Below are 20,422 nucleotides of genomic sequence, written 5' to 3'. Positions count from 1 at the left end.
ATCACCAGGAAGGCCGTAGAAGGATGGGAGGCCAGCAATTGTTTCAGCAACCAGTTATATTCCTCCGGCGCCCTCCGACGCCCGTTTTTCTCACTTCCAAGCCAATGTTGACCACCCTAGGCTCACTTTCTTCAATCCTAACCCCCATATTTGTGTTGTACACACATGGGAGGACACCAAAAGTTGGTGGCCGGCCAGTAATTCCACCTGACCCTTTTGAACCCTTCCTAAAAATGGCCTATTCTCTCTCCTGTTTTACAGTTGACAATTTTGAACCATAGGGTTGTGTTGAGGGCACCTGGGAGGACACCAATTTGTGGTGGCCGGTCAGAAAATCTTCTTGGCCCTTTTGACCCTTGGCCGGTCGGCCATAGGGGGTGGCCGGCCGGCCACCTGTAGCTCCAAAAATTGGCCGGCCTTGCTCCTCAGGGTGTGTATATTCCAGCTGTATACTTTTTTCCCCCAAAAAATCTGTATCCGGGGGGGACAATTTTTGGGGGGAAACTTGGCTTGTTTTCCCCCCACTTTTTCCCTCCTTTTCTCCCCCTCTTTGGTCTATATACCTGGCCTCCAGCATTGGTCCAAGGGTTACAAAAATTTCCCTAAGAGCCTCTTGCATTAGATCCCTCTCCCTCTCTCATTTCCTTCAAAAAACAACCAAGTTCTACCATTTTTACACACCACTACCTAGCATCACCACCACTACTCCATTTCCAGCAGCTTGGGAAGCTTTCCAGCAGCTAGGAGGCATCACTTCTCAAGCCAAGAAGCAACCAAGGGTTGGTCTCCAAGGGTAAGTGTCAATTCCCTCTTTTTGAGCTTAATTTTGTAACATTTTTCTAGCCATTTTTCTTGCTGTTTTGAGCTCCGACCAAAACTGAAAATACCCTTTATTTGAGCTATATTTCATGTTTCATTAAGGGAATTTTGTCATTTGAGGTCCCCATCTTGCACCTCATTCTTTATCTCTTCTTTAGGCCCTAATCTTGCATGTTATTTTTGGCCTATATGTAATCTGTTTTGGGGCATGTTATAAACTGTAAGTGAGCTTATTTTGAGCCCTTCTTCAACATTGAAGAAGGGTTCATTACTTTTTGGGACCTCCATGTGCCACTTGTCATTATACCCCTCTTTGGTCCCCATTTTTGCATGATTTATTAGCCTATTGTGTCTCTGTTTTTGGACCTTGGTCCGAACTGAAAGTGGACATATTTTGACCCCCTTGTCATGTTTCATTAAGAGTCTTTTCATGTTTGAGGCATGCTTTGTATACTTTGTGTTTTGACCTCTTTTGGGCCCTACCTTGCATTGCATTTTGAGCATACTTGTATATTGTTTTGGGGGCTGCCATAAACTGTAAGTAGTCATATTTTTTGTCCCTCTTCAGTGTTTTAGAAGGGTCTTTTTCTGTTTGGGCTTTGCATCTACCACTTGCTTCATTGCCTCCCTTGTGGAGCCACTTTTGTATGATAATTTAGTCCCATTTGTGCTTACTGTTTGGCCTTTCTTTGAACTGTAAAAATGCTTATTTTTGGGCTTCCTTGCTTCTGTATTTTCATTCCATGTATCAATTATGCATGCTTTGTATAGCTGTAAGCCATTTCATGTACCTAGTTTTGCATTTCGGGAGAAATTCCATGCATCGGGTGTCATTTCGCTTTGTTTCGGGGCTGTTTTGCCCCTCATTTCGCTACTGATTTTTGCATGTTTGCATATCATATTCCATGTCTTTGCCATGTCTCATTAGAGTGGCATTTGGGTGCCTGAGGGTCGGTCCTCGGTTTGCGTGCACGCGTGCACACATTTCGAGTTGTCTTGTTTTCATCTGATGGCCTCCTATGTGAGTGTGGCTGAGGCTCTCTCATGTTGGTGTAAGCCCATTATTGCATTGCGTATGCCATTTCATCCATAGCATTGTGTATGCCCGGTCGTGTATTACCTCGTGCAGCTTGTATGCCATTCCATAACATTGTGTATGTTAGGATTGTATCTTAGTTGCATTTCATGCATGTCATGCATATTGCATCGTATTCGGGATAGGAGTTAGCTCGGGCACGGGAATCGAGGTACGTTTCGTACTCCGAGTGACGGAACGTATCTCAAATTCCAAGTCACCGACACTCCGGATTATCCGTGATGGAGTTAGGTTTTTGTTTTGTTTTCATATGCATTCATTCTATATTAAGTAATGCAAATTGACTCTTCGGCCATCATGCATCGATATGCGTGATTGGTGGCACGAGGATCGAGGCATGCATACATTTGTGAAAATACATTGCTATGCCCCTTTCCTGCTCTCTGTTGCAGCAAATCAAGAAACAGCAACCTTCTGGAGCTTGGCGCGCTTTCTAAGAAAAATTACAAAACAGAGGCTAATCGGGGCATCCCAGTGGATTTCCGCGCAAGGCAGCCCAGACATGCATCATTCATCAGAGTCAAGGCAGTCCCTGGCTTGCACGCTAGTTTTACAGCTTTCTTAGTTAATTTGTAAATTAATTAGGAATTTGTACATTATTTGGACTGTATTATGTGGACTGTAATATTCTTTTATTCGGGACTGTATATTTATTCAGACCCTCTGTGCGAGGGCATAATTGTAATAAGTGTGGGTGAGTGTGATGTATGTCTTCCAACCCCACGTCTTTCTTCCCTTTTATTTACCTGCTTATGATGGTTAGATTAGGGCATGTTTCAATTAGCATACAGTATGACAGCATGTTTGCATCATTCATCTGTATTGCATGCACCGGGCTCGGCGCATCATACTAACTGCATTTGTATTTCAATTTCAAAGTTGAGTACTTGCTAGCTGTTGCATCTCATATGCCATGTTTAGAAAAGCCGAGCCTGCTATAGCTGCATTTTGCATGTGTTGCATTAGGTATTTCTGTATAATTAGGATCATGCATAGATTTCTAATTAGCTTTTGTTTTGGCTTGGAGTACTCGGTGAGTTTTATGCTTTAGCATCCTTGCATGCGTGTGAGTGACTGCCATGAATAACATGCTTACCATGAGGCTGTATGCTTATGTGATGTAACTGCCTGAATGCCTGTGGGTGAAGGTTGGGTTGTTTGGATTGGAACAAATCATCAAATGTGAGTTTTAAGCCCACTAGATAGTGGCAAAATCATGTTTTCTAAGCCCACCTGAGGGTCGCAAAATCTGCATTTTAAGCCTACTTGCGAGTAGCAAACCATCTTTCAAAAACAAACATGAAATGTTTTGTTCCAATTCAGGCGATCCAGTCTATACTTGCATGCTGTGCGCATCACATAGTAATCTAGGCTAATAACTAGAATAAGAACACATAATATTTTCAAAAATAGATATCATGGTTAGTAGAGGCCGATCTTTGATCGGGCGAGCGGGGGTGCTCACGAAGTGACCTTCCCCAATCGTACCCAAGTTCCCGAGCCGAGGCAACTTTGGTGATGACGAACACGTGGCCTTAGGCAAACGAGTCAGGGTTTCCTAAATTTCCCCCAAAATAAAATATTTAGGTGGCGACTCTGTATCTGGCAAAACAGTCCATGTTTGACACTTCTTTCAAAAATCTGTTTTCTCAAAACGATTTGCCGGATTTGGACTCTTTGGTTCAGACTTAGAACCGTGACAATTTGAGAGTCCTGAGCTGTAGTGACCCCAAATGAACAGAACGGGAGCTCACCCTCCCGGGGCGTTCGGGGACGTCTACAGATAGTGCCTTAAGATTGTGTATAGACTACTGGAAGTTGAATCGGGCTATGGTCAAGAATAAGTACCCTATGCCCCGTATAGATGATTTGTTTGACCAGTTGAAGGATTCCCGTTGTTTCTCTAAGATAGATTTGAGATCGGGTTACCACCAGTTGAGCGTCAGAGAGGAGGATATTCCGAAGACGGCATTCCGTACGTGGTATGGTCATTATGAGTTTCTGGTGATGCCATTTGGGCTTACCAATGCACCGGCAGTCTTTTATGGACTTGATGAACCGGATCTTCCGGAAATTCTTAGACCGGTTTGTAGTCGTTTTCATGGACGACATTCTTATCTATTCGCCTTCTGAGGAGGAGCATGAGGAACACTTGAGAGTGGTGCTTGAGTTGCTTAGAGCCCATAGGCTGTATGCCAAGTTTGGGAAGTGTGAGTTCTGGCTAGGAGAGGTCAAATTCTTAGGCCATGTGGTATCCGGGGAAGGGGTGTCGGTTGATACATCTAAGATTGAGGCAGTGCAGGATTGGGCACAGCCTAAGAGCGTTTTTGAGATCCGCAGTTTTCTGGGATTAGCTGGGTATTACCGCCGATTTGTGAAGGATTTCTCCAAGTTAGCTTTGCCGTTGACTAGGTTGACTCGGAAGGGAGTCAAATTTGTATGGAGTGAGACTTGTGAAAAGTCGTTCCAAGAGTTGAAAGTTAGATTGACCACCGCTCTAGTCTTGATTATTCTAGAGAGAGGGTTGGGTTATGCAGTTTATTGTGATGTCTCACGAGAGGGTTTGGGTTGTGTGTTGATGCAAGAGGGGAAAGTGGTAGCTTATGGCTCACGTCAGTTAAAAATACACGAGAAGAATTACCCTACACACGACCTAGAGTTAGCAGCAGTGATCTTTAACTTGAAGATTTGGAGGCATTACCTTTATGGTGAGAGGTTCGAGGTGTTCTTGGACCACAAGAGTTTGAAGTATCTGTTTACACAGAGAGACTTGAATCTGAGGCAAAGGAGATGGATGGAGTTCATTGAGGACTATGATTTTGAGTTGCACTATCACCCGGGAAAGGCCAATGTTGTGGCCGATGCCCTTAGTAGGAAATTCGTTAGTGATGTAGCTTGTATAGCCATCCAGGAATGGGAGATGTTGGGTGAACTTGGCGAGTTCGATTTGCTGCTGGGCGAATCTATTGAGGCTGCGGCCTTGTTTTCTGTTGTTATACAGCCTACACTTGTGACCTGAGTATTAGAGGCAAAGAGAGGTGACCTTGAGGTAGAGTCCTTCCGAGAGAAGATCTCCAGTGGGAAAGTTGAGAAGGGTGTGACAGTGTATCCCGACCAGAGTGTGAGATACCGAGATCGTTTGTTTGTGCCGGAGTCTTGCCGAGAGGAAGTACTCCGAGAGTTTCATCATTCACGCCTTGCGGTGCATCTGGGAGGCACTAAGATGTATCGGGATTTGGGTCGCCAATTTTGATGGCGGGGTATGAAGAAAGATGTGGCTGTTTTCATATCGAAGTGCCTTACTTGCCAGCAAGTGAAGGCCGAGCATCAGAGGCCAGCGGGTTTATTGCAACCCTTGCCTATTGCCGAGTGGAAGTGGGAGCATGTCACTATGGACTTCGTTGTAGGTCTTCCGAGGACTCAATGTGGTAGTGATGCCATTTGGGTGGTTGTAGACTGGTTAACTAAGTCGGCGCATTTCATTCCTATGCGCGTGAGAGATTCGATAGATCATCTCGCCGACATGTATATTCGGGACATAGCGAGATTGCACGGGGTCCCAGTGACGATCGTCTCAGATAGAGATCCTCGTTTTACTGCTAGGTTGTGGCAGAGTTTGCAGAGTGCATTGGGCACTAAGTTGACCTTTAGTACAGCTTATCATCCTCAGACTGACGGGCAGTCCGAGTGTACTATTCAGATCCTCGAGGATATGCTTCTAAGTTGTGTCCTTGACTTTAGTGGGACGTGGGAGAGGCAGTTGCCCTTGGTGGAGTTTGCCTACAACAACAGTTTTCAGTCTAGCATCGGTATGGCACTGTTTGAGGCCTTGTATGGCCGACCGTGTAGGTCTCCCGTGTGTTGGGCCGAGGTGGGTGATGCACCTTTGTTGGGCCCGGAGTTGGTTAGGGAGACGACGGAGAAAGTTGAGCTTATCCGTAGGAGGCTTGTTACAGCCCAGAGTCGCCAAAAGAGTTATGTCGACCGTAGGAGGAGGCCTTTGGCGTTTGAGGTAGGTGATCATGTCTTCTTGAAAATATCACCTAGGCGAGATTTGATGAGGTTTGGGAAGAGTGGGAAGTTATCTCCTCAGTTTATCGGTCCTTTTGAGATCCTTGAGAGGATTGGGAAGGTCGCTTATCGTTTAGCTTTACCACTGTAGTTGTCCGAAGTTCATGACGTGTTTCATGTGAGTATGCTTTGGAAATATGAGCCAGATCCATCACATGTATTGGATTAGACCGACTTAGAGGTTGATGAGGATGCCTTATATGAGGAGAGACCGGTTCGGGTCTTGGATAGGCGGGATCAAGTCTTGCGAGGCAAGACCATTCCCTTGGTAAAAGTCTTGTGGAAACATCACGGGGTGGAGGAAGCCACTTGGGAACGTGAGTTGGAGGTCCGAGAGAGATATCCGGATCTATTTATGGATGTTTGAGCATATATTGTATATTTTGTTATATTGTTGAACCTTAAGAGTATTGAAAATATCTTAGGTTTTAAAACATGGTTTATGTTTTGATTTAATGGAAGTATTTTGAAACTTGCCTCAAAATGGAAGTTTAATGTAACATTGCATATGTTGGATGTATTGTAAAAATAGAGACATATCATGAATACTAAATATGATATAGAATTGTGAAACGTAGTATTGAAATTTGTGGAATTTCAGGGAATGCATAACTATAATGCATGTTATGGAAAGCGTTGTAGAACTTGCCTTAAAACTGGAAGTTGAGATTGACCGGTAATGGGTCGGATTGTTTAATATTATGTTGTAATATTATTGAGAATGGGGAAAACTTGTTCTTGAAAAACTTGTAATTAATTTCGGGGACGAAATTCTTTAAGGGGGGGAGGTTATAGCGATCCCGGTTATCCCTTTACTGTTCTGTTGTACTCCGGGCTCGGTTCCGTGGAGTTAGTAGTTGTATCTATCTTGTTGTTGTCCTTTAATTCCATTTGTTTGAGTTTTAGGATGTGTTGGGCATGTTTCGAACAGGTGGGTTAAACCTTGGTCTGAAATCTTGTTGCCAGGTTTTTGGTCGTTCCGCTCGAGCGGGCCTTGTTACGCTCGAGCGGAGATTGCACGCTCCCAGTTTTTCGCGTCCCTGCAAAACTTCTGCAGGTGTGATTTTTACGCTCGAGGGGTTTCTTTACGCTCGAGCGGTAGCGCTCGAGCGGGTGCTTTGGAGCTCGAGCGGGTAGTACTTTTTGGTGTAAGTTCTAGGAAGGGGAAATCTACGCTCGAGCGAACTAGTTTTCGCGCTCGAGCGTACCTAGTTTTTTTGTTCTTGACGCTCGAGCGTTGTGTTCTCCGCTCGAGCGGGGATGTCATATATCAGTTGGCAGCTGGGCATTTTAAAATCACTTTTTACATTCTCTCTCTCTCTCTTTCTTACTTTCTAAAAAGCTATTTTGAGAGCTCCTCTCTCTAGAAACTCCCTTCTCTCTAGGGTTTGATCTAGTTAGAGTGTCTCTCTATCCTCCGGCCTTTGTAAAAGGTGTGTTGATCGTCAAGGGCTTCGTTTTGATCCAAGAATCGTGGTGTTTGGAGCATTTTCACTTTCTTCTCCTTCCCCATTTGAGCTCTAATTTCGAGGTAGGGATATCCTACTCCTTCTCATGAGTTTTGTCTTTGAATTCTAGCATTTTGATGAGTTGGGGGTTAGTGGATAATTTTGAGAAAGTTTGGGCCTTTGTTTAATTTTACAAAAGTTGGGGTTTTGTTTATATGAACTTGTATGCATGTTTGGCATTGAAAAATGAGATCAATATTGGTTTATTGGTAAAAAAATAGAACCTTGGGGTTATGATGTTAATTATGAGAAATGCTCTAATTACATTGATAAATTCATTGGGATAATTAATTTGAAGGAAAGAAGAATTTAATCGAGAATGTTGGAATTGGATGTGTATGGGATTAAAGGGTGTAGTTTGATTCGTTCATAGCTCACCTCGTTGAAGTGTTGATTATATATCCATTTGGTGCATTTATTTTCAGTATAGAAATAACTCTTTTGAGCTATCGGTGGAGGATAGTCTTGATTGTTGTAGACACTGTATGATGATTAGGCAAACTAAAACTAATCGATTGAGTATGCTATTGAATATAGCAACTGGAATAATACATTAATTCTATGTATTGATTGAATGTATATGACCCATGTTTATATACATGTGTTATGTGGGAGGAGATAAGGGATGTACTCCACGGTTTAGGGGAAGATAGGGGATGGACCTCTAAATCGAATTTTGTGTGACATTGATACAGCATTACAATGTGTATCAAGTGTTGATTATGGGAGTGTTTGAATTGATTTGATATAGCACTAAAATGTATATCGTTATCAATTGTAAAGTATAGAAGTGATTCTATGTTATGTTGATACAGCACCGAAATGTGTATCTTTCGCAAAGTGTAGGAATGGTTTAAGTGTTATTGATACAACATTAAAATGTGTATCCCTCAGAAATTTTGAAAGTGGTTTTAAGATGAGTCTAAATCTCATTAAGTTATTTGGCTAGGTGTTGAGCCTTGTTTTCAAACTCAAAGTTCGAAAAGATATGAGAAATGAAATGTAACATGAACTTAATGTCATGAAATCAAAATGTGATATATGTGGATGTATCTGTGTTGACCATCTATCAACTGCTAGCATTTTAGTCATTGTTCATGGCTGGTTTCGTGTATTTCTACTGGGCTGTGGCTCACCCTTTATGGGACATCATTTTCAGGTACAGGTAGCATGCCACCTCTAAAGACATAGCTTGGGAGGCCAGAGGCAGACTGACTGCTCGTTATTTGCTTTTTGATGTATTACATGTAAATTCAAGCCAAGGGCTTAATATGTATTGAGTTAGCACTCTTCTTTTTGTAACCAAGTGTTAACTTGGAAAGCTGTAAGCCCATAGGGCATTTGCTTTTGTTGTTAACATGTAATACTTTTGTAAAGAACTACTCTGATGAATAGAAGAATATTTATCTCTTATACTAATGCACGTCTAAATTGTTGGGTTTAAATGTTATTATTATGAGGGCGTTACATCCCATGTGGTTTGGAAAATTACAAATATCTCTCTGTCAGAATTTTTTATTTAACAAAAATAATTGAAAAAGTGAAATTTCTAACTGTTCACCTATACAATAATCAAATTATCTGAATTATTAATTGAAATAAAATTTTAACATTATTAAAAATTGTTAATTAACTTGATAATTTATTAATAAAAGCACATATTTATTATGAAATTAGAAACCTTAGAGGACATAATGTAATTTCTAGAACCACAGGGGGTAATTTTTAATTTAAGTAAATCTCAAGGGGTGTGTTTGTAATTTACCCTTTTTTATATTTATTTATCACAACTTACAATCCTCACTCTGAAAATAAAATAAAAAATGAGAGGAGAAGAAGAAGAAACAAAGAAAGAAAGAAAGAAAAAAAGAAAGAAAGGAAAGAACAGGCACAACTCTTGTACAAAATAACAGATGATTTTCACCCAATAAAACTAAAATATATTGAGTTAAGAGTCACAGGGGTAAAGGGAAAACGAAAAAAAAAAATTGACTCTAACCCATCCAATCAAAATTTTAATTTATTATAATCATATTTGTTTGTCACATCTATTTTAAAATGAATATACAATTGTGCCTCCAGTGTTTAAATTTTAAAATGAAAATTTTAATTGATTATAAGCATTGGTAAAGTTATAGGGTGTGGAAAAAGTAGTAGGCAAAGTTATTCTATTGAATCAATCTGATCTAAATTTCTCTTCTACCCCCAAAATCACCTACATCAAGAAGAAAAATGACAATAAAAAGAAACTCCATAAATACACTTCTAGTTCCCCAAACAAAGATATAAAATTGTGAAGAAAAAAAAAGGCTCACTTGTTTAATGGGCCGTTGTGCCATTGCTCTCCATTTCTTGAAAAATTCACTAATAGACCCACACAACACTTCCATTTATTGTATAACCTGAATTTTTCAAGTCTAATCAAAATAAAGCAAAATCAAACATAAAGGCATTCTAAACCATGCTAATTTTCAAAATTATAGTAAAAATTATCACAATGATTATCATCAAAATTGTATGAAATTCAAAAATTAAAATAGAAGGCCCAAGTTATCACCAAAAAAAATCAAGTACTCGCTCTTCTTAATTCTGAACCTAGCTAATAATCCAGAAGATAGCAACATGTAAATGAAGCCTATCTAATAAAAATTTAAGATTCTTAATTTGAACAATAGATAAGCAACAAATTATTGACAAATCTATCAATAGAAGGCAGACCAATTACCTAATCAACCATTGAGGCAAACAAAGTCACAACAACTTTTTATGAGCTAATCAAACACTCCTTCAAGCCAAGGCATATGTACCTGAAACAAAAGGAAGAATAGAAAATATAAGCAAGCAAGCTCCATTATCCAAAATCAACCCCTTAAAAATTGTCCATTGTTTGTTATGACACCAGATACGTAGGAATTAAGAATAACCTCTCAAGAGAATTCATAATCTCATAATAGAAGACAGAGAAGTTGAGAGCAAGGCCAAGATTAATTGGGTGTGTTGAAGGGAGATCTGTATTTGCAGTGGTAGAAGAAAGAACAGCATCAAGGAGACACATCAAGTGAAGGTTAAAAACAAAACTATGTCAATATGCAGCAATTCACTATGCATATCTCTAGTATAGGATGTCAAGACAATTGATCAACATGCATCATAACCCTTCAGTGATTGTTCAGCAACCTCTTTTCTTTCCTGGTCAGTCTTAAACTTAGCAAGATACCGGTAGTAGTCACCTTTCCTGAATTAATCAGAACACAGAGAAGATAAACTTACTTCCAATTTGGAAAGGAAAGAAAAATATGAGAAAAATAAAAAGTCACATTCAAGGTAGGCCCCAAACCAAATTGTATTAGTATTAGAAGTATCAACTAATAAAACCAAATGACACTAACTAATGTACTTCAAAAAAAAATAAAAATAAAAGAAGCACACCAACTAATAGGAAAAAAAAAAATCTAAATCAACAACCAACATAAACAATTATTGCAAAACCAACTCACCATTGACAACAAATTGAATTCATCTTGTAAAAGAAAAGAAGCAGAGAATAACATTCTAAGCTAGTTTCCATATTAAAAAGTAACAAAGACTAACAATTAATGGTGTTCTACACAAAATTGGAAACCAATATGATTAGTGGTGTTCATACACTATCACCACAACCATATATGTATTAACCATACTACACTGCAAGTAAGCATCCTACACTACAAGTAGACAAACCAATTTTCTAATCATTAAACTCATACCTACTATTTTCAATGTGTTTGATGGAGGTTAGTTTAGTATTGTATGTCAAGACAATATATATCAACAACCAATGTAAACAATTATTACAAAACCAACTTTACATGCAACAGTAGCTTTCCCTGAACTATCTGTTTCAATTTTTAATATATATCATTAGTTTTTCAACTTAATTGGTCTCTAAGTGAGTTACTCGAAGCTTAAACTTGAGTGAAAAAGATGCAGTTATGATGGCATGACTTTAAGAACATATGAACATTGTATTTGCCTATGCAAGCCAAATAATGTTTTATGTAATAATTGCAGGCTCTAATAATTAGTAAATGTTTTCATAGTAGCAGAAGCAAAACCAAGGAAGATCTACAAAGTTAATTTTCATAGTTTGATGCTCAATACGGATCAAACAAATTTGACGCTAAGCAATTGCGAGTACCCACAAAAATCATAGATGGGATAATGAAAGTACCCTCACAAAAATCAGACACCTAAACTACAAAACCAAAAATTACTATCAAACAACAAAACAACAAATCCAAACAACTCCTTTAGGATTCAGAATTTAAACAACAGATCAAAATTATAGGCAAGAGCAGAGAAAGTGAAAAGGCAAACAACGAAGAGTGAATAAATCTTACCGGCAAGAGCAAAGAAAGGGAAAAACACAACATAATCAACAACAACGATCGGGAAAAAATACTGTAAAGCGAGTTCGAAGTCTTACCTAAATGAGAAACAAATCACATAATATAAATGAGAAACACAATCAAACCCAAATAAGAAACAAATCACATAAAAATTTAGACACCCAACGAAAACCCAAATAAAAATTTTGAGGCATTTTGGAGACCCATTTTACAAATCACATAGTGAATGCATACAAACAGACACATAAAACAAAACAAAAAAAAAAACTGAAAAATAAAAATCAACAAAAAATAAAAAAAATTGAAACATTCACTAATAGACCCATTCAATAAAAAATTGAAACATTCAATAAAAATGAGAGAAAAAAAAAAGGCTCACTTGTTAAATGGGTCGTTGTGCCATTGCTCTCCATTTCTTGAAACATTCACTAATAGACCCACACAACACTTTCATTCATTGCCTAACTTGAATTTTTCAAGTCTAATCAAAACAAACTAAAACATCTTATTTTGAAAAACAATAAAATCAAACATAAAGGCATTCTAAACAATGCTAATTTTTAAAATTACAGTAAAAATTATCACAATGATTATTATCAAAATAGAATGAAATTTAAAAATTAAAATAGAAGACCCAAATTATTAGCATAAAAAAATCAAGTATTCGCTCTTCTTGGTTCTTGCTTCTCTACCGTCTCTGAACAAAAAACATAAACTGCATGTAGCTAATAATCCAGAAGATAGCCAACATATAAAATGAAGCCTAGCTAGTAAAAATGAAGCCAAGTTACACAATAGATAAGTAACAAATTATTGACAAATCCATCAATGGAAGGCAGACCAATCACCTAATCAACCATTGTAGCAAACAAAGCCATAACAACTTTTTATGAGCTAATCAAACACACCTTCAAGCCAAGGCATATGTACTTGAAGTAAAAGGAAGAATAAAAAATATAAGCAAGCAAGCTCCATTATCCACTATCCATTATCTAAAATCAACTCCCTAAAAATTGCCCACTGTTTATTATTAAAAATAAGATCCAACTCCCATTGATTGATTCACCAATTTGAATATACCTATATTTTTGTTAACCTTACCAAATATCCAAGGCATGTATCATTCACTATTTGGGGGGAATGTAGAATAAACTATGATGGATTCACTCACTAATTTTTGTTGTTGTTGTTGTTGTTGTTGTTGTTGTTGTTGTTGTGTGTGTGTGTGTGTGTGTGTGTGTGTTGGGGAGGGGGGGAGAATGTAGAATAAATTATAAGATAACTTTGATCAATTAGGACATTCACATTACCAGCACTAAGTGCATTCAAACATGGTTAATCAAACTCTCTGTAGGAAATGTTGTTTAGTCATTTACTTGGCTTGATAGATTCACTCACTATTTGAACAACAAAAAAGTATAATTATATAAGAAAATAAACTATTTTAATTGAGGCATTTTACAGAACATCTAAAATTTGACCATCAAAAACAACCGCCACAACTTTCTAACAAAATTTGCAATTAGTTATCTGACCAAAGGTAATGTTGAAGAAGATAACCAACAATTCTATAGCAAAACTGAATGCTTATGTGTCATGAAAAGTGATTCTGAAAGGTTCAGCTAAATGCAAGTAAAGAAATGATGTCTATTCCTAACAAAGAAAAAATATACACAACATCATTGCAACTTAAGCCTAAACTCAGAAAACCCACATAGAAAAATCGCAAAAAAATAACAGAACACAGACCCAGAAGTAGAAATCAAGAGAAGAATAATATTGGTAGCTGGATGATTCCCATTATCCAAAAGCAAGTTAAAAAATTATTGAGATGATTCCCATTTCTCCACAAAATCAAACCGAAAAATCTATATATGAGAGAGGATACCATCAATTGGATTTGTTGTGTGTAAATTCCATTGAAACATTTTATCAAACACTTAATAAGCAAGGAATATAGAATGGTTAATGGATAACTCAATAGAATGGTTAATGGCACAACAACCATTCAATAGAGTAACTCAATACAATATAGAATGGTTTCGTGTGTATATATTATCTGTATATGAAAAATCAACAAAACAATACTCACAGTTTGATTTTGGGAATCGTTCTTTCTCTACTCCACTAATGTTCAAATTAATGTACACCTATGACCTATGAGTAAGCTAGCCAACTGAATTCAACAATTTCAAAATGTATGTATACATATTTTTCCTCTTGGCTGGGCAAAATCTGTTGGCCAAACTTCACTGTATTTAAAAGATTTAATTCTATTGTGTACACAACAACAATTAGAATTTAAAGAAATAAAGAAAAGGAGAGAATTTGTTTGATTACAAAAATCAAACTCGAAATAAAAATAAATAAATAAAAACAGATTTTATTTTGTTACAAAAACAAAATTTAAATCTGATTTTAATAAATAAAAACAACACTGAAAATAAATTAAATAACTTACTTGATTTAATTTGTTCGAATTATTTTCTGATCAAGTCCAGTGTTTGACACTGTGTCCTTAAGACAGATTCGTCCTCTCCACGATGCTTTCAGAATTTGGACGTCTATCTCCCAGGATGAAATGATCTTACCACAAATAATAGCAGAACTACAAATTGTTTGCCTTACGAACACACTAAGTGTTTACACTCTTTCTTTCAGAAATAAAATGCAGCAAGATGAAGAATATAATTAGCAGAAGTGAAATACGAAATTTCTGAATGAATAACATCAAATCAGGGTGGTCCTATTTATAGAAGTAAAGGTGGCTCTTGGTTTTAAATTGAACAGGTATGATACATGTTGGTTTTGAATTCAAACATATTTGAATCTGTTAACAATTCAAACAGATAGCAAAAACGGGAAGGGCCCTGTTTGGGTGTGCATTAATTCCAAACTAGTTTATTTCTGTTTGAAAACGGGAAGGGCCCTGTTTGGATTTATAGAAAATCCAAATCAGTTTAATCTGAATTATGGATTTTATTTTACCAAAAAATAAAATTAAATTCAAATGTTTTTGGCCCAAAAAGATTAGAAGCCCAACCCAACCACACACCCGCCCGACGGACAGACGGCGGCGGCGGCGCGTGTGTGGTGATTCCAATGGGTCTAGCCCATTTTGCCCATAACCTCTCCCTCTAAAACATTTGGGTACCCCTTGGGGCACACCCCAAGTATCTCACCCAAGCCTTATAAACCCTTTCAAAACTTCTCACTAAATCAATGTGGGACAAGCCAATTTACAACTTTAAAGAATTTCCACCAAAACTCCATTTCCATGGAGCACACTTTGGCTTCAATTTCCCATTCACTCGGTAATGGTTTTGAGCAACCAAATATACCATGTGAATCACAACGCGGCATAGAACGCGTTATCACTTTGACCCGAGTAAATCGACGCTCGGGGCCCACCTAAAAAATAGACCAAACTTGAGGAAAAATTCTGGTTTTACCCAGAATTTTTTCCACCATTTCCAACAAAATCAGCTGGTAATATATTAGATTAATACACAGGAAAATAGAATTTCATAAATATATTCTAATTCACAAATTAGTAAGACTAAGAATATTGGCACAGATTGAATTTAATGAATCAAGGATTTGATATAAATTAACATGAAACTGTGAAATGGAGAATTGTAGGATGATTTAAGAATTAAACTCACATGGGAATTTGATCTATCATTATGGAATGTACGTCATCAGTATATCATTGATTATTCAAAATGCTCAAATTAATGTACACCTATGAGTAAGCTAACCAACTAAAGGCAGTTTCTCCAAAATTTACATATACATTTTTTTTTCTTGGCTAGGCATATTAGGCCAATATATAGGAAAATAGAATTTTATTCAGAGATTTTAACTCACAAAATTGTTTTCCCTATAACATGCCAGGTATAAGAAATTATAAATATTAGAATTATGAAATGTAATGAAAACAATACTCACAATTTAATCTCACAGTTAAATCAACAAAACAATACTCACAGTTTGATCTCTGTGGCTTCAAAGAAAAAAAAACAAAAAAAATCTGGCTGCTAGTCACCCATAATGAGAGAGAAAAACTGACTCAAGGTTGGTTTCATTGAAAACAAAGGGCTGGAGAACCTCACCGATTACAGATTCTGGAGAACCTCAATCAAAAGATTTTGGAGAACCTCACCGATTTGTTGCCGCGATGTCGCCGATTTGGACCCCGCGATGTCGCCGATTAGCACCCAACAAACTCTCCAATGCGAAGTCGCCGATTAGCACCCCTGCGAAGTCGCTGATCTACTATGTTTTCGGGGGAGATTGAAGATGAAGAGTGAGCTCTGAGAGTGAGAGATGAATGAGACAACTCAATTTTAAATTTTAAATGAGAGAGAGAGAGAGATAGAGGGAGATGGACGGAAGGGAAGAAGAAACCTAATGAGAAAATGTATTTGTCTCTTGAACACCGTAGGATTGAATCACCATTGTAAATCCACCATTGAAAATGTATTTGCCTCTTTGACATTTTTTAGCCGTTGGATTGAGTCAATCTAACGGTTCACATTGTGACAAAGGGACAATAGTCCCATCAACATTCAAAAATCACTCTTCCTTCTTATATAGATTGACTAATGTCGAAACCAAAGTTAATGACTGGGCAAATCAATCTTGTCTTGAAATCTTTATTGCTCTATCAACGGAGTTGACTCATGAATTTATTTCGTGTGTTTGGTTTCAATTCTGAATTTAATTTTTTTTAAATTAAGTTTTTTGTTTTTTATATTTTTTTATTTTTAGTGAATATTTTTAAAATTTGAAACAATTTTTTTACTTTTTTAGATGCACATATCTAAAAAGTAAAATATTGTTAAAAAAAATATTTTAAAAAATTAATAAATATACAAGAATACAAAAAATGTACTGAATTCTCATATTTCTCTTTTGTATTTTTTTATATTTAGTGAATTTTTTAAAAAAAAATCACAAACATTATACTTTTTGAGTGTATTTATATTAAGTGTATCTAAAAATTAAAAAAATTGCTTAGAATATTAAAAAAAATTAGTGAAAAAAAAAACACGAAAAAAAAAAAATTTCTGAAAAATAAATTCTGAAAATCCAAATCAAACAAGTTGATTACTTTGTATATTTAATTTTTTTTAAAAAATAAATAAGAAAGCCCTTTATATGTAGAGAAAAATACAAATCAATTGTACTTTACAAAAAATAATTACTAACACATGAAAAGTTTATGAAATTAATAACTAAAATCTATAAAATTTATCATTAATTTGATTTTTTTTTTTTCAAAACACGTACTGACATCCCCCTTGTGTATATATACCATTTTTTTTAATTTAATTTTTTTTTCCCCCAATTTGTTGTGCTCCTTTACCAATTTTTTTTTTTATATATTTTTTTATATTTTTTTACCACTTTTTAACAATAAAGAGATGACACATATTTTGTTGATCAGAAGAGATGACACATATTTTGCACTAAAATATAGTAAGATACGAAATGATGAAATGACACCAATACATTACAAATTTAAATACGGGGGGTCCAACGGTTGCCCACCACGAAACCAAACCACTCACTCACCAAAAGATCTCTCAAACAAAAAGAGGTAAAAGACGAAAGACAATCACCTCTCTCTCTCTCTCTCACTCACTGTTCTTCTCTTCATCCACTCGATTCACCTTTATTCTGAGCAACCCATGTCGAAAGGTACAGTGCTGATTTAATTGTGCTCTCTCTGTCTCTGATTTGATTGGTTTGAGAGCTCTCTCTATCTCTGTTCTCTTCAAATTTACGCCTGAGATCACCTTACAGCAAACTTGACAAATGGGTACTACTCTCTGTTTCTCTCTCATTCTCTTAATCACTGTTACAGACTCCTTCTTCGAAGCCAATTCCATCACTTTTTGGCAAGACACAGAGGCATTGAGAGAGTTCAAGAACGGACTCGATCCTAACTCAGTCAGGCCCGGTTCGTGTCTGAGCTCATGGGACTTCACTCTCGATCCATGCGACAACCTCTTCAGCGACAAATTCACATGTGGGTTTCGATGCGACCTCGTTATTTCAACGATGAGTCGAGTCACCGAACTCGCTCTCGACCAGGCGGGTTACGTGGGTTCACTCGCTTCCACCTCCTGGAACCTCCTCCCCTACCTCCACACCCTTGACCTCTCCAACAATTTCTTTGCGGGTTCAATTCCTGACTCGCTCTCGAACCTGACTCGGCTCCAAAGACTCAGTCTATCACGTAACTCCCTCTCTGGCTCAGTACCAAACTCAATCGGCTCTCTCTCTACCCTCGAAGAGCTTTACCTGGACAACAACTACTTCCAGGGAACAATCCCGTTGAGTATCAACGGTCTTAAGAATTTAAAAAGGCTCGAACTCCAAGGCAACAGACTCAGAGGCCAGTTTCCCGATCTGAGTCAACTCACTAACCTCTCCTTCTTAGACGCCAGCGACAATTCCATCTCCGGCGAACTTCCAGCGAATCTTCCGACCTCTCTCGTCGAACTCTCCATGCGAAACAACCAGTTAAAAGGGAATATTCCGGCGAATATATCGAACTTGTTCTATTTACAAGTAATTGATCTGAGCCACAACAATATAACAGGGTCGATCCCGTCGGGTCTTTTTACCCACCCGTCTCTCCAACAACTCACCCTTTCGTACAACGATTTCGAGTCGGTTCAAGAACCCGGGGATTCGAGTCAAGAAAGCGAGCTCATAGCAGTGGACCTGAGCAGCAACATGATCCGCGGGTTCATACCGCCGTTCATGGGTCGGATGCGGAAACTATCCGCTCTATCGCTAGAGAACAACCGGTTCTCGGATGTGATACCAACCCAGTTGACCCTGAAGGCGGTGCTACCGGGTCAGGGGGTTTCGCAGTTGGAGCGGCTGTTGTTGGGTGGGAATTACTTATTCGGAGCCATACCGGTTCAGCTGCTCAAGATGAGGGATCCGGGTTCGGTTACGGTTCGGTTGGGGGACAATTGTTTGTACCGGTGTCCGTTAAGGTTCTTCTTTTGTCAGGGTGGGAAACAAAAGTCATTGATGGAGTGTAAGAGATTGGGTCATGTGTTGCCTTGAAATGATCATGCTTGGGTTGAATGGTATATGGCCAACGTTTCTCTCTCCTTCCCTCTTTCTCTTTCTAGAGATTAGATATATTTGTGAGTAATAATGTTATAAATTATCATATTTGTGTATCATTAGTGATTTTATGATAGTGAATTCTTTAAATAAATACAATCATCACACATTAGATGTGAATAATTTATAATATATAAATGTAATTATTATAATATTTATTTTTTTATAAGCAGTGTTATTTTTGTTCTATTTTTAGAAAATTGTTAAGGATAAAATTACATAAAAACAAATAAAAAGATCCAAGCGTATCATATCCCAACCACCTCTTACTATCATATCCCCTCCCCTGACCTCTCTCCCCATTCCTCTCCTCTCAATCCAGCTGCCAATTACCTTCTTTTCCGTCCTTACTTTTTCAAAATCTTAGTTCTGAAGGGAAATTTTTTTTTTTAACAGGAGATGGGAGGGTGTTAAGGGTGATAGGGAAGAAAGGAAGTGTCGGCAAAAGGGATTGAGGAGGCGTTTTGGAAGGTTAGATAATAAAATAGTTAATAAAGATAAAATAGGTTAAAATAGTGAATAAGATAAAATATTACATTCAAATTATAATTATTTTTTTTTTCATAAATTATTAAATCAACTATAAAAAAAATTTAATAAAATTTTCAAATACAGTCTTTTTAATTAGACTAATTAATAGCTAATAAACTAAAAAGTTAATTTCTCAAAAAAGCCTGAGTAGCCATTGAGAGTGCAAAATGGGGCGACAGTGGCAATCGGAGGTGATGGTCAGCGACAAAGGAGGAAGGTGATGGTCAGTGACAAAGTAGATCATTGGCGGACAAACTGGGGTTTGTATCGGCCGCCTCCCCAATCTTCACAAAAGTACAATTTAGACCATACTAGTTTAACAGTTATTTGATAAAACATAGGATAAATTACAAACAAATTTTTTAAGATTTATTTAAATTATAAATTATTTTATGTCTGCGAAGGTTTTTAATTTCATAACAAATATGTCTTTTTATTAATAAATCATCAAGTTAATTAACAGTTTTTAATGATATTAAAATTTTATTTTAATTAATAATTCAAATAGTTTTGTTATTATATGGGTGAATAATTAGAAATTTTATTTTTTTAATTAATTCTGTTAAATAAAAAATTTTGACAGGAAGATATTTGTAATTTTTCAAATCACATGGGATAATTCGTATTTTAAGTAAATCTCAAGAAATATATTTGTAATTTATCCTAAAATATAACATTTTAGCACTTGCACAATTTATATGGTTTTACTTTAGCCCTTTAAAAATCTATATAATTTAACCTTAGCTCCTTGAAAATTCATATTGTTTTACCTTGGGCTCCCAAATTTCACAAAAATCTCATTTGGCCCATGCTATTTTTTTTTTTAAATTTTAAATTATTATTTTTTTTAACTC

General features: G+C 37.0%; 1 protein-coding gene across 1 annotated transcript; it reads left to right on the top strand.

Annotated features, from left to right (window-relative positions):
- Positions 1 to 17,262: 17,262 nt before the first annotated feature.
- LOC114264844 (uncharacterized) lies at positions 17,263 to 19,169 on the top strand. The gene has a single exon (XM_028205564.2). The coding sequence runs from the start codon at positions 17,706 to 17,708 to the stop codon at positions 18,972 to 18,974; it is 1,269 nt and encodes a 422-aa protein (XP_028061365.1). The 5' UTR covers positions 17,263 to 17,705; the 3' UTR covers positions 18,975 to 19,169.
- Positions 19,170 to 20,422: the final 1,253 nt, after the last annotated feature.

Source organism: Camellia sinensis, chromosome 4, assembly GCF_055761805.1.
Source record: "Camellia sinensis isolate YWXY chromosome 4, ASM5576180v1, whole genome shotgun sequence".
NCBI lineage: Eukaryota > Viridiplantae > Streptophyta > Magnoliopsida > Ericales > Theaceae > Camellia > Camellia sinensis.
This window is presented reverse-complemented; position numbering and strand designations above follow the sequence as displayed.

What these genes read in the sequence shown, in the direction of transcription:
- LOC114264844 (XM_028205564.2), top strand. Translation starts at nt 17,706, where the DNA reads ATGGGTACTACTCTCTGTTTCTCTCTCATTCTCTTAATCACTGTTACA.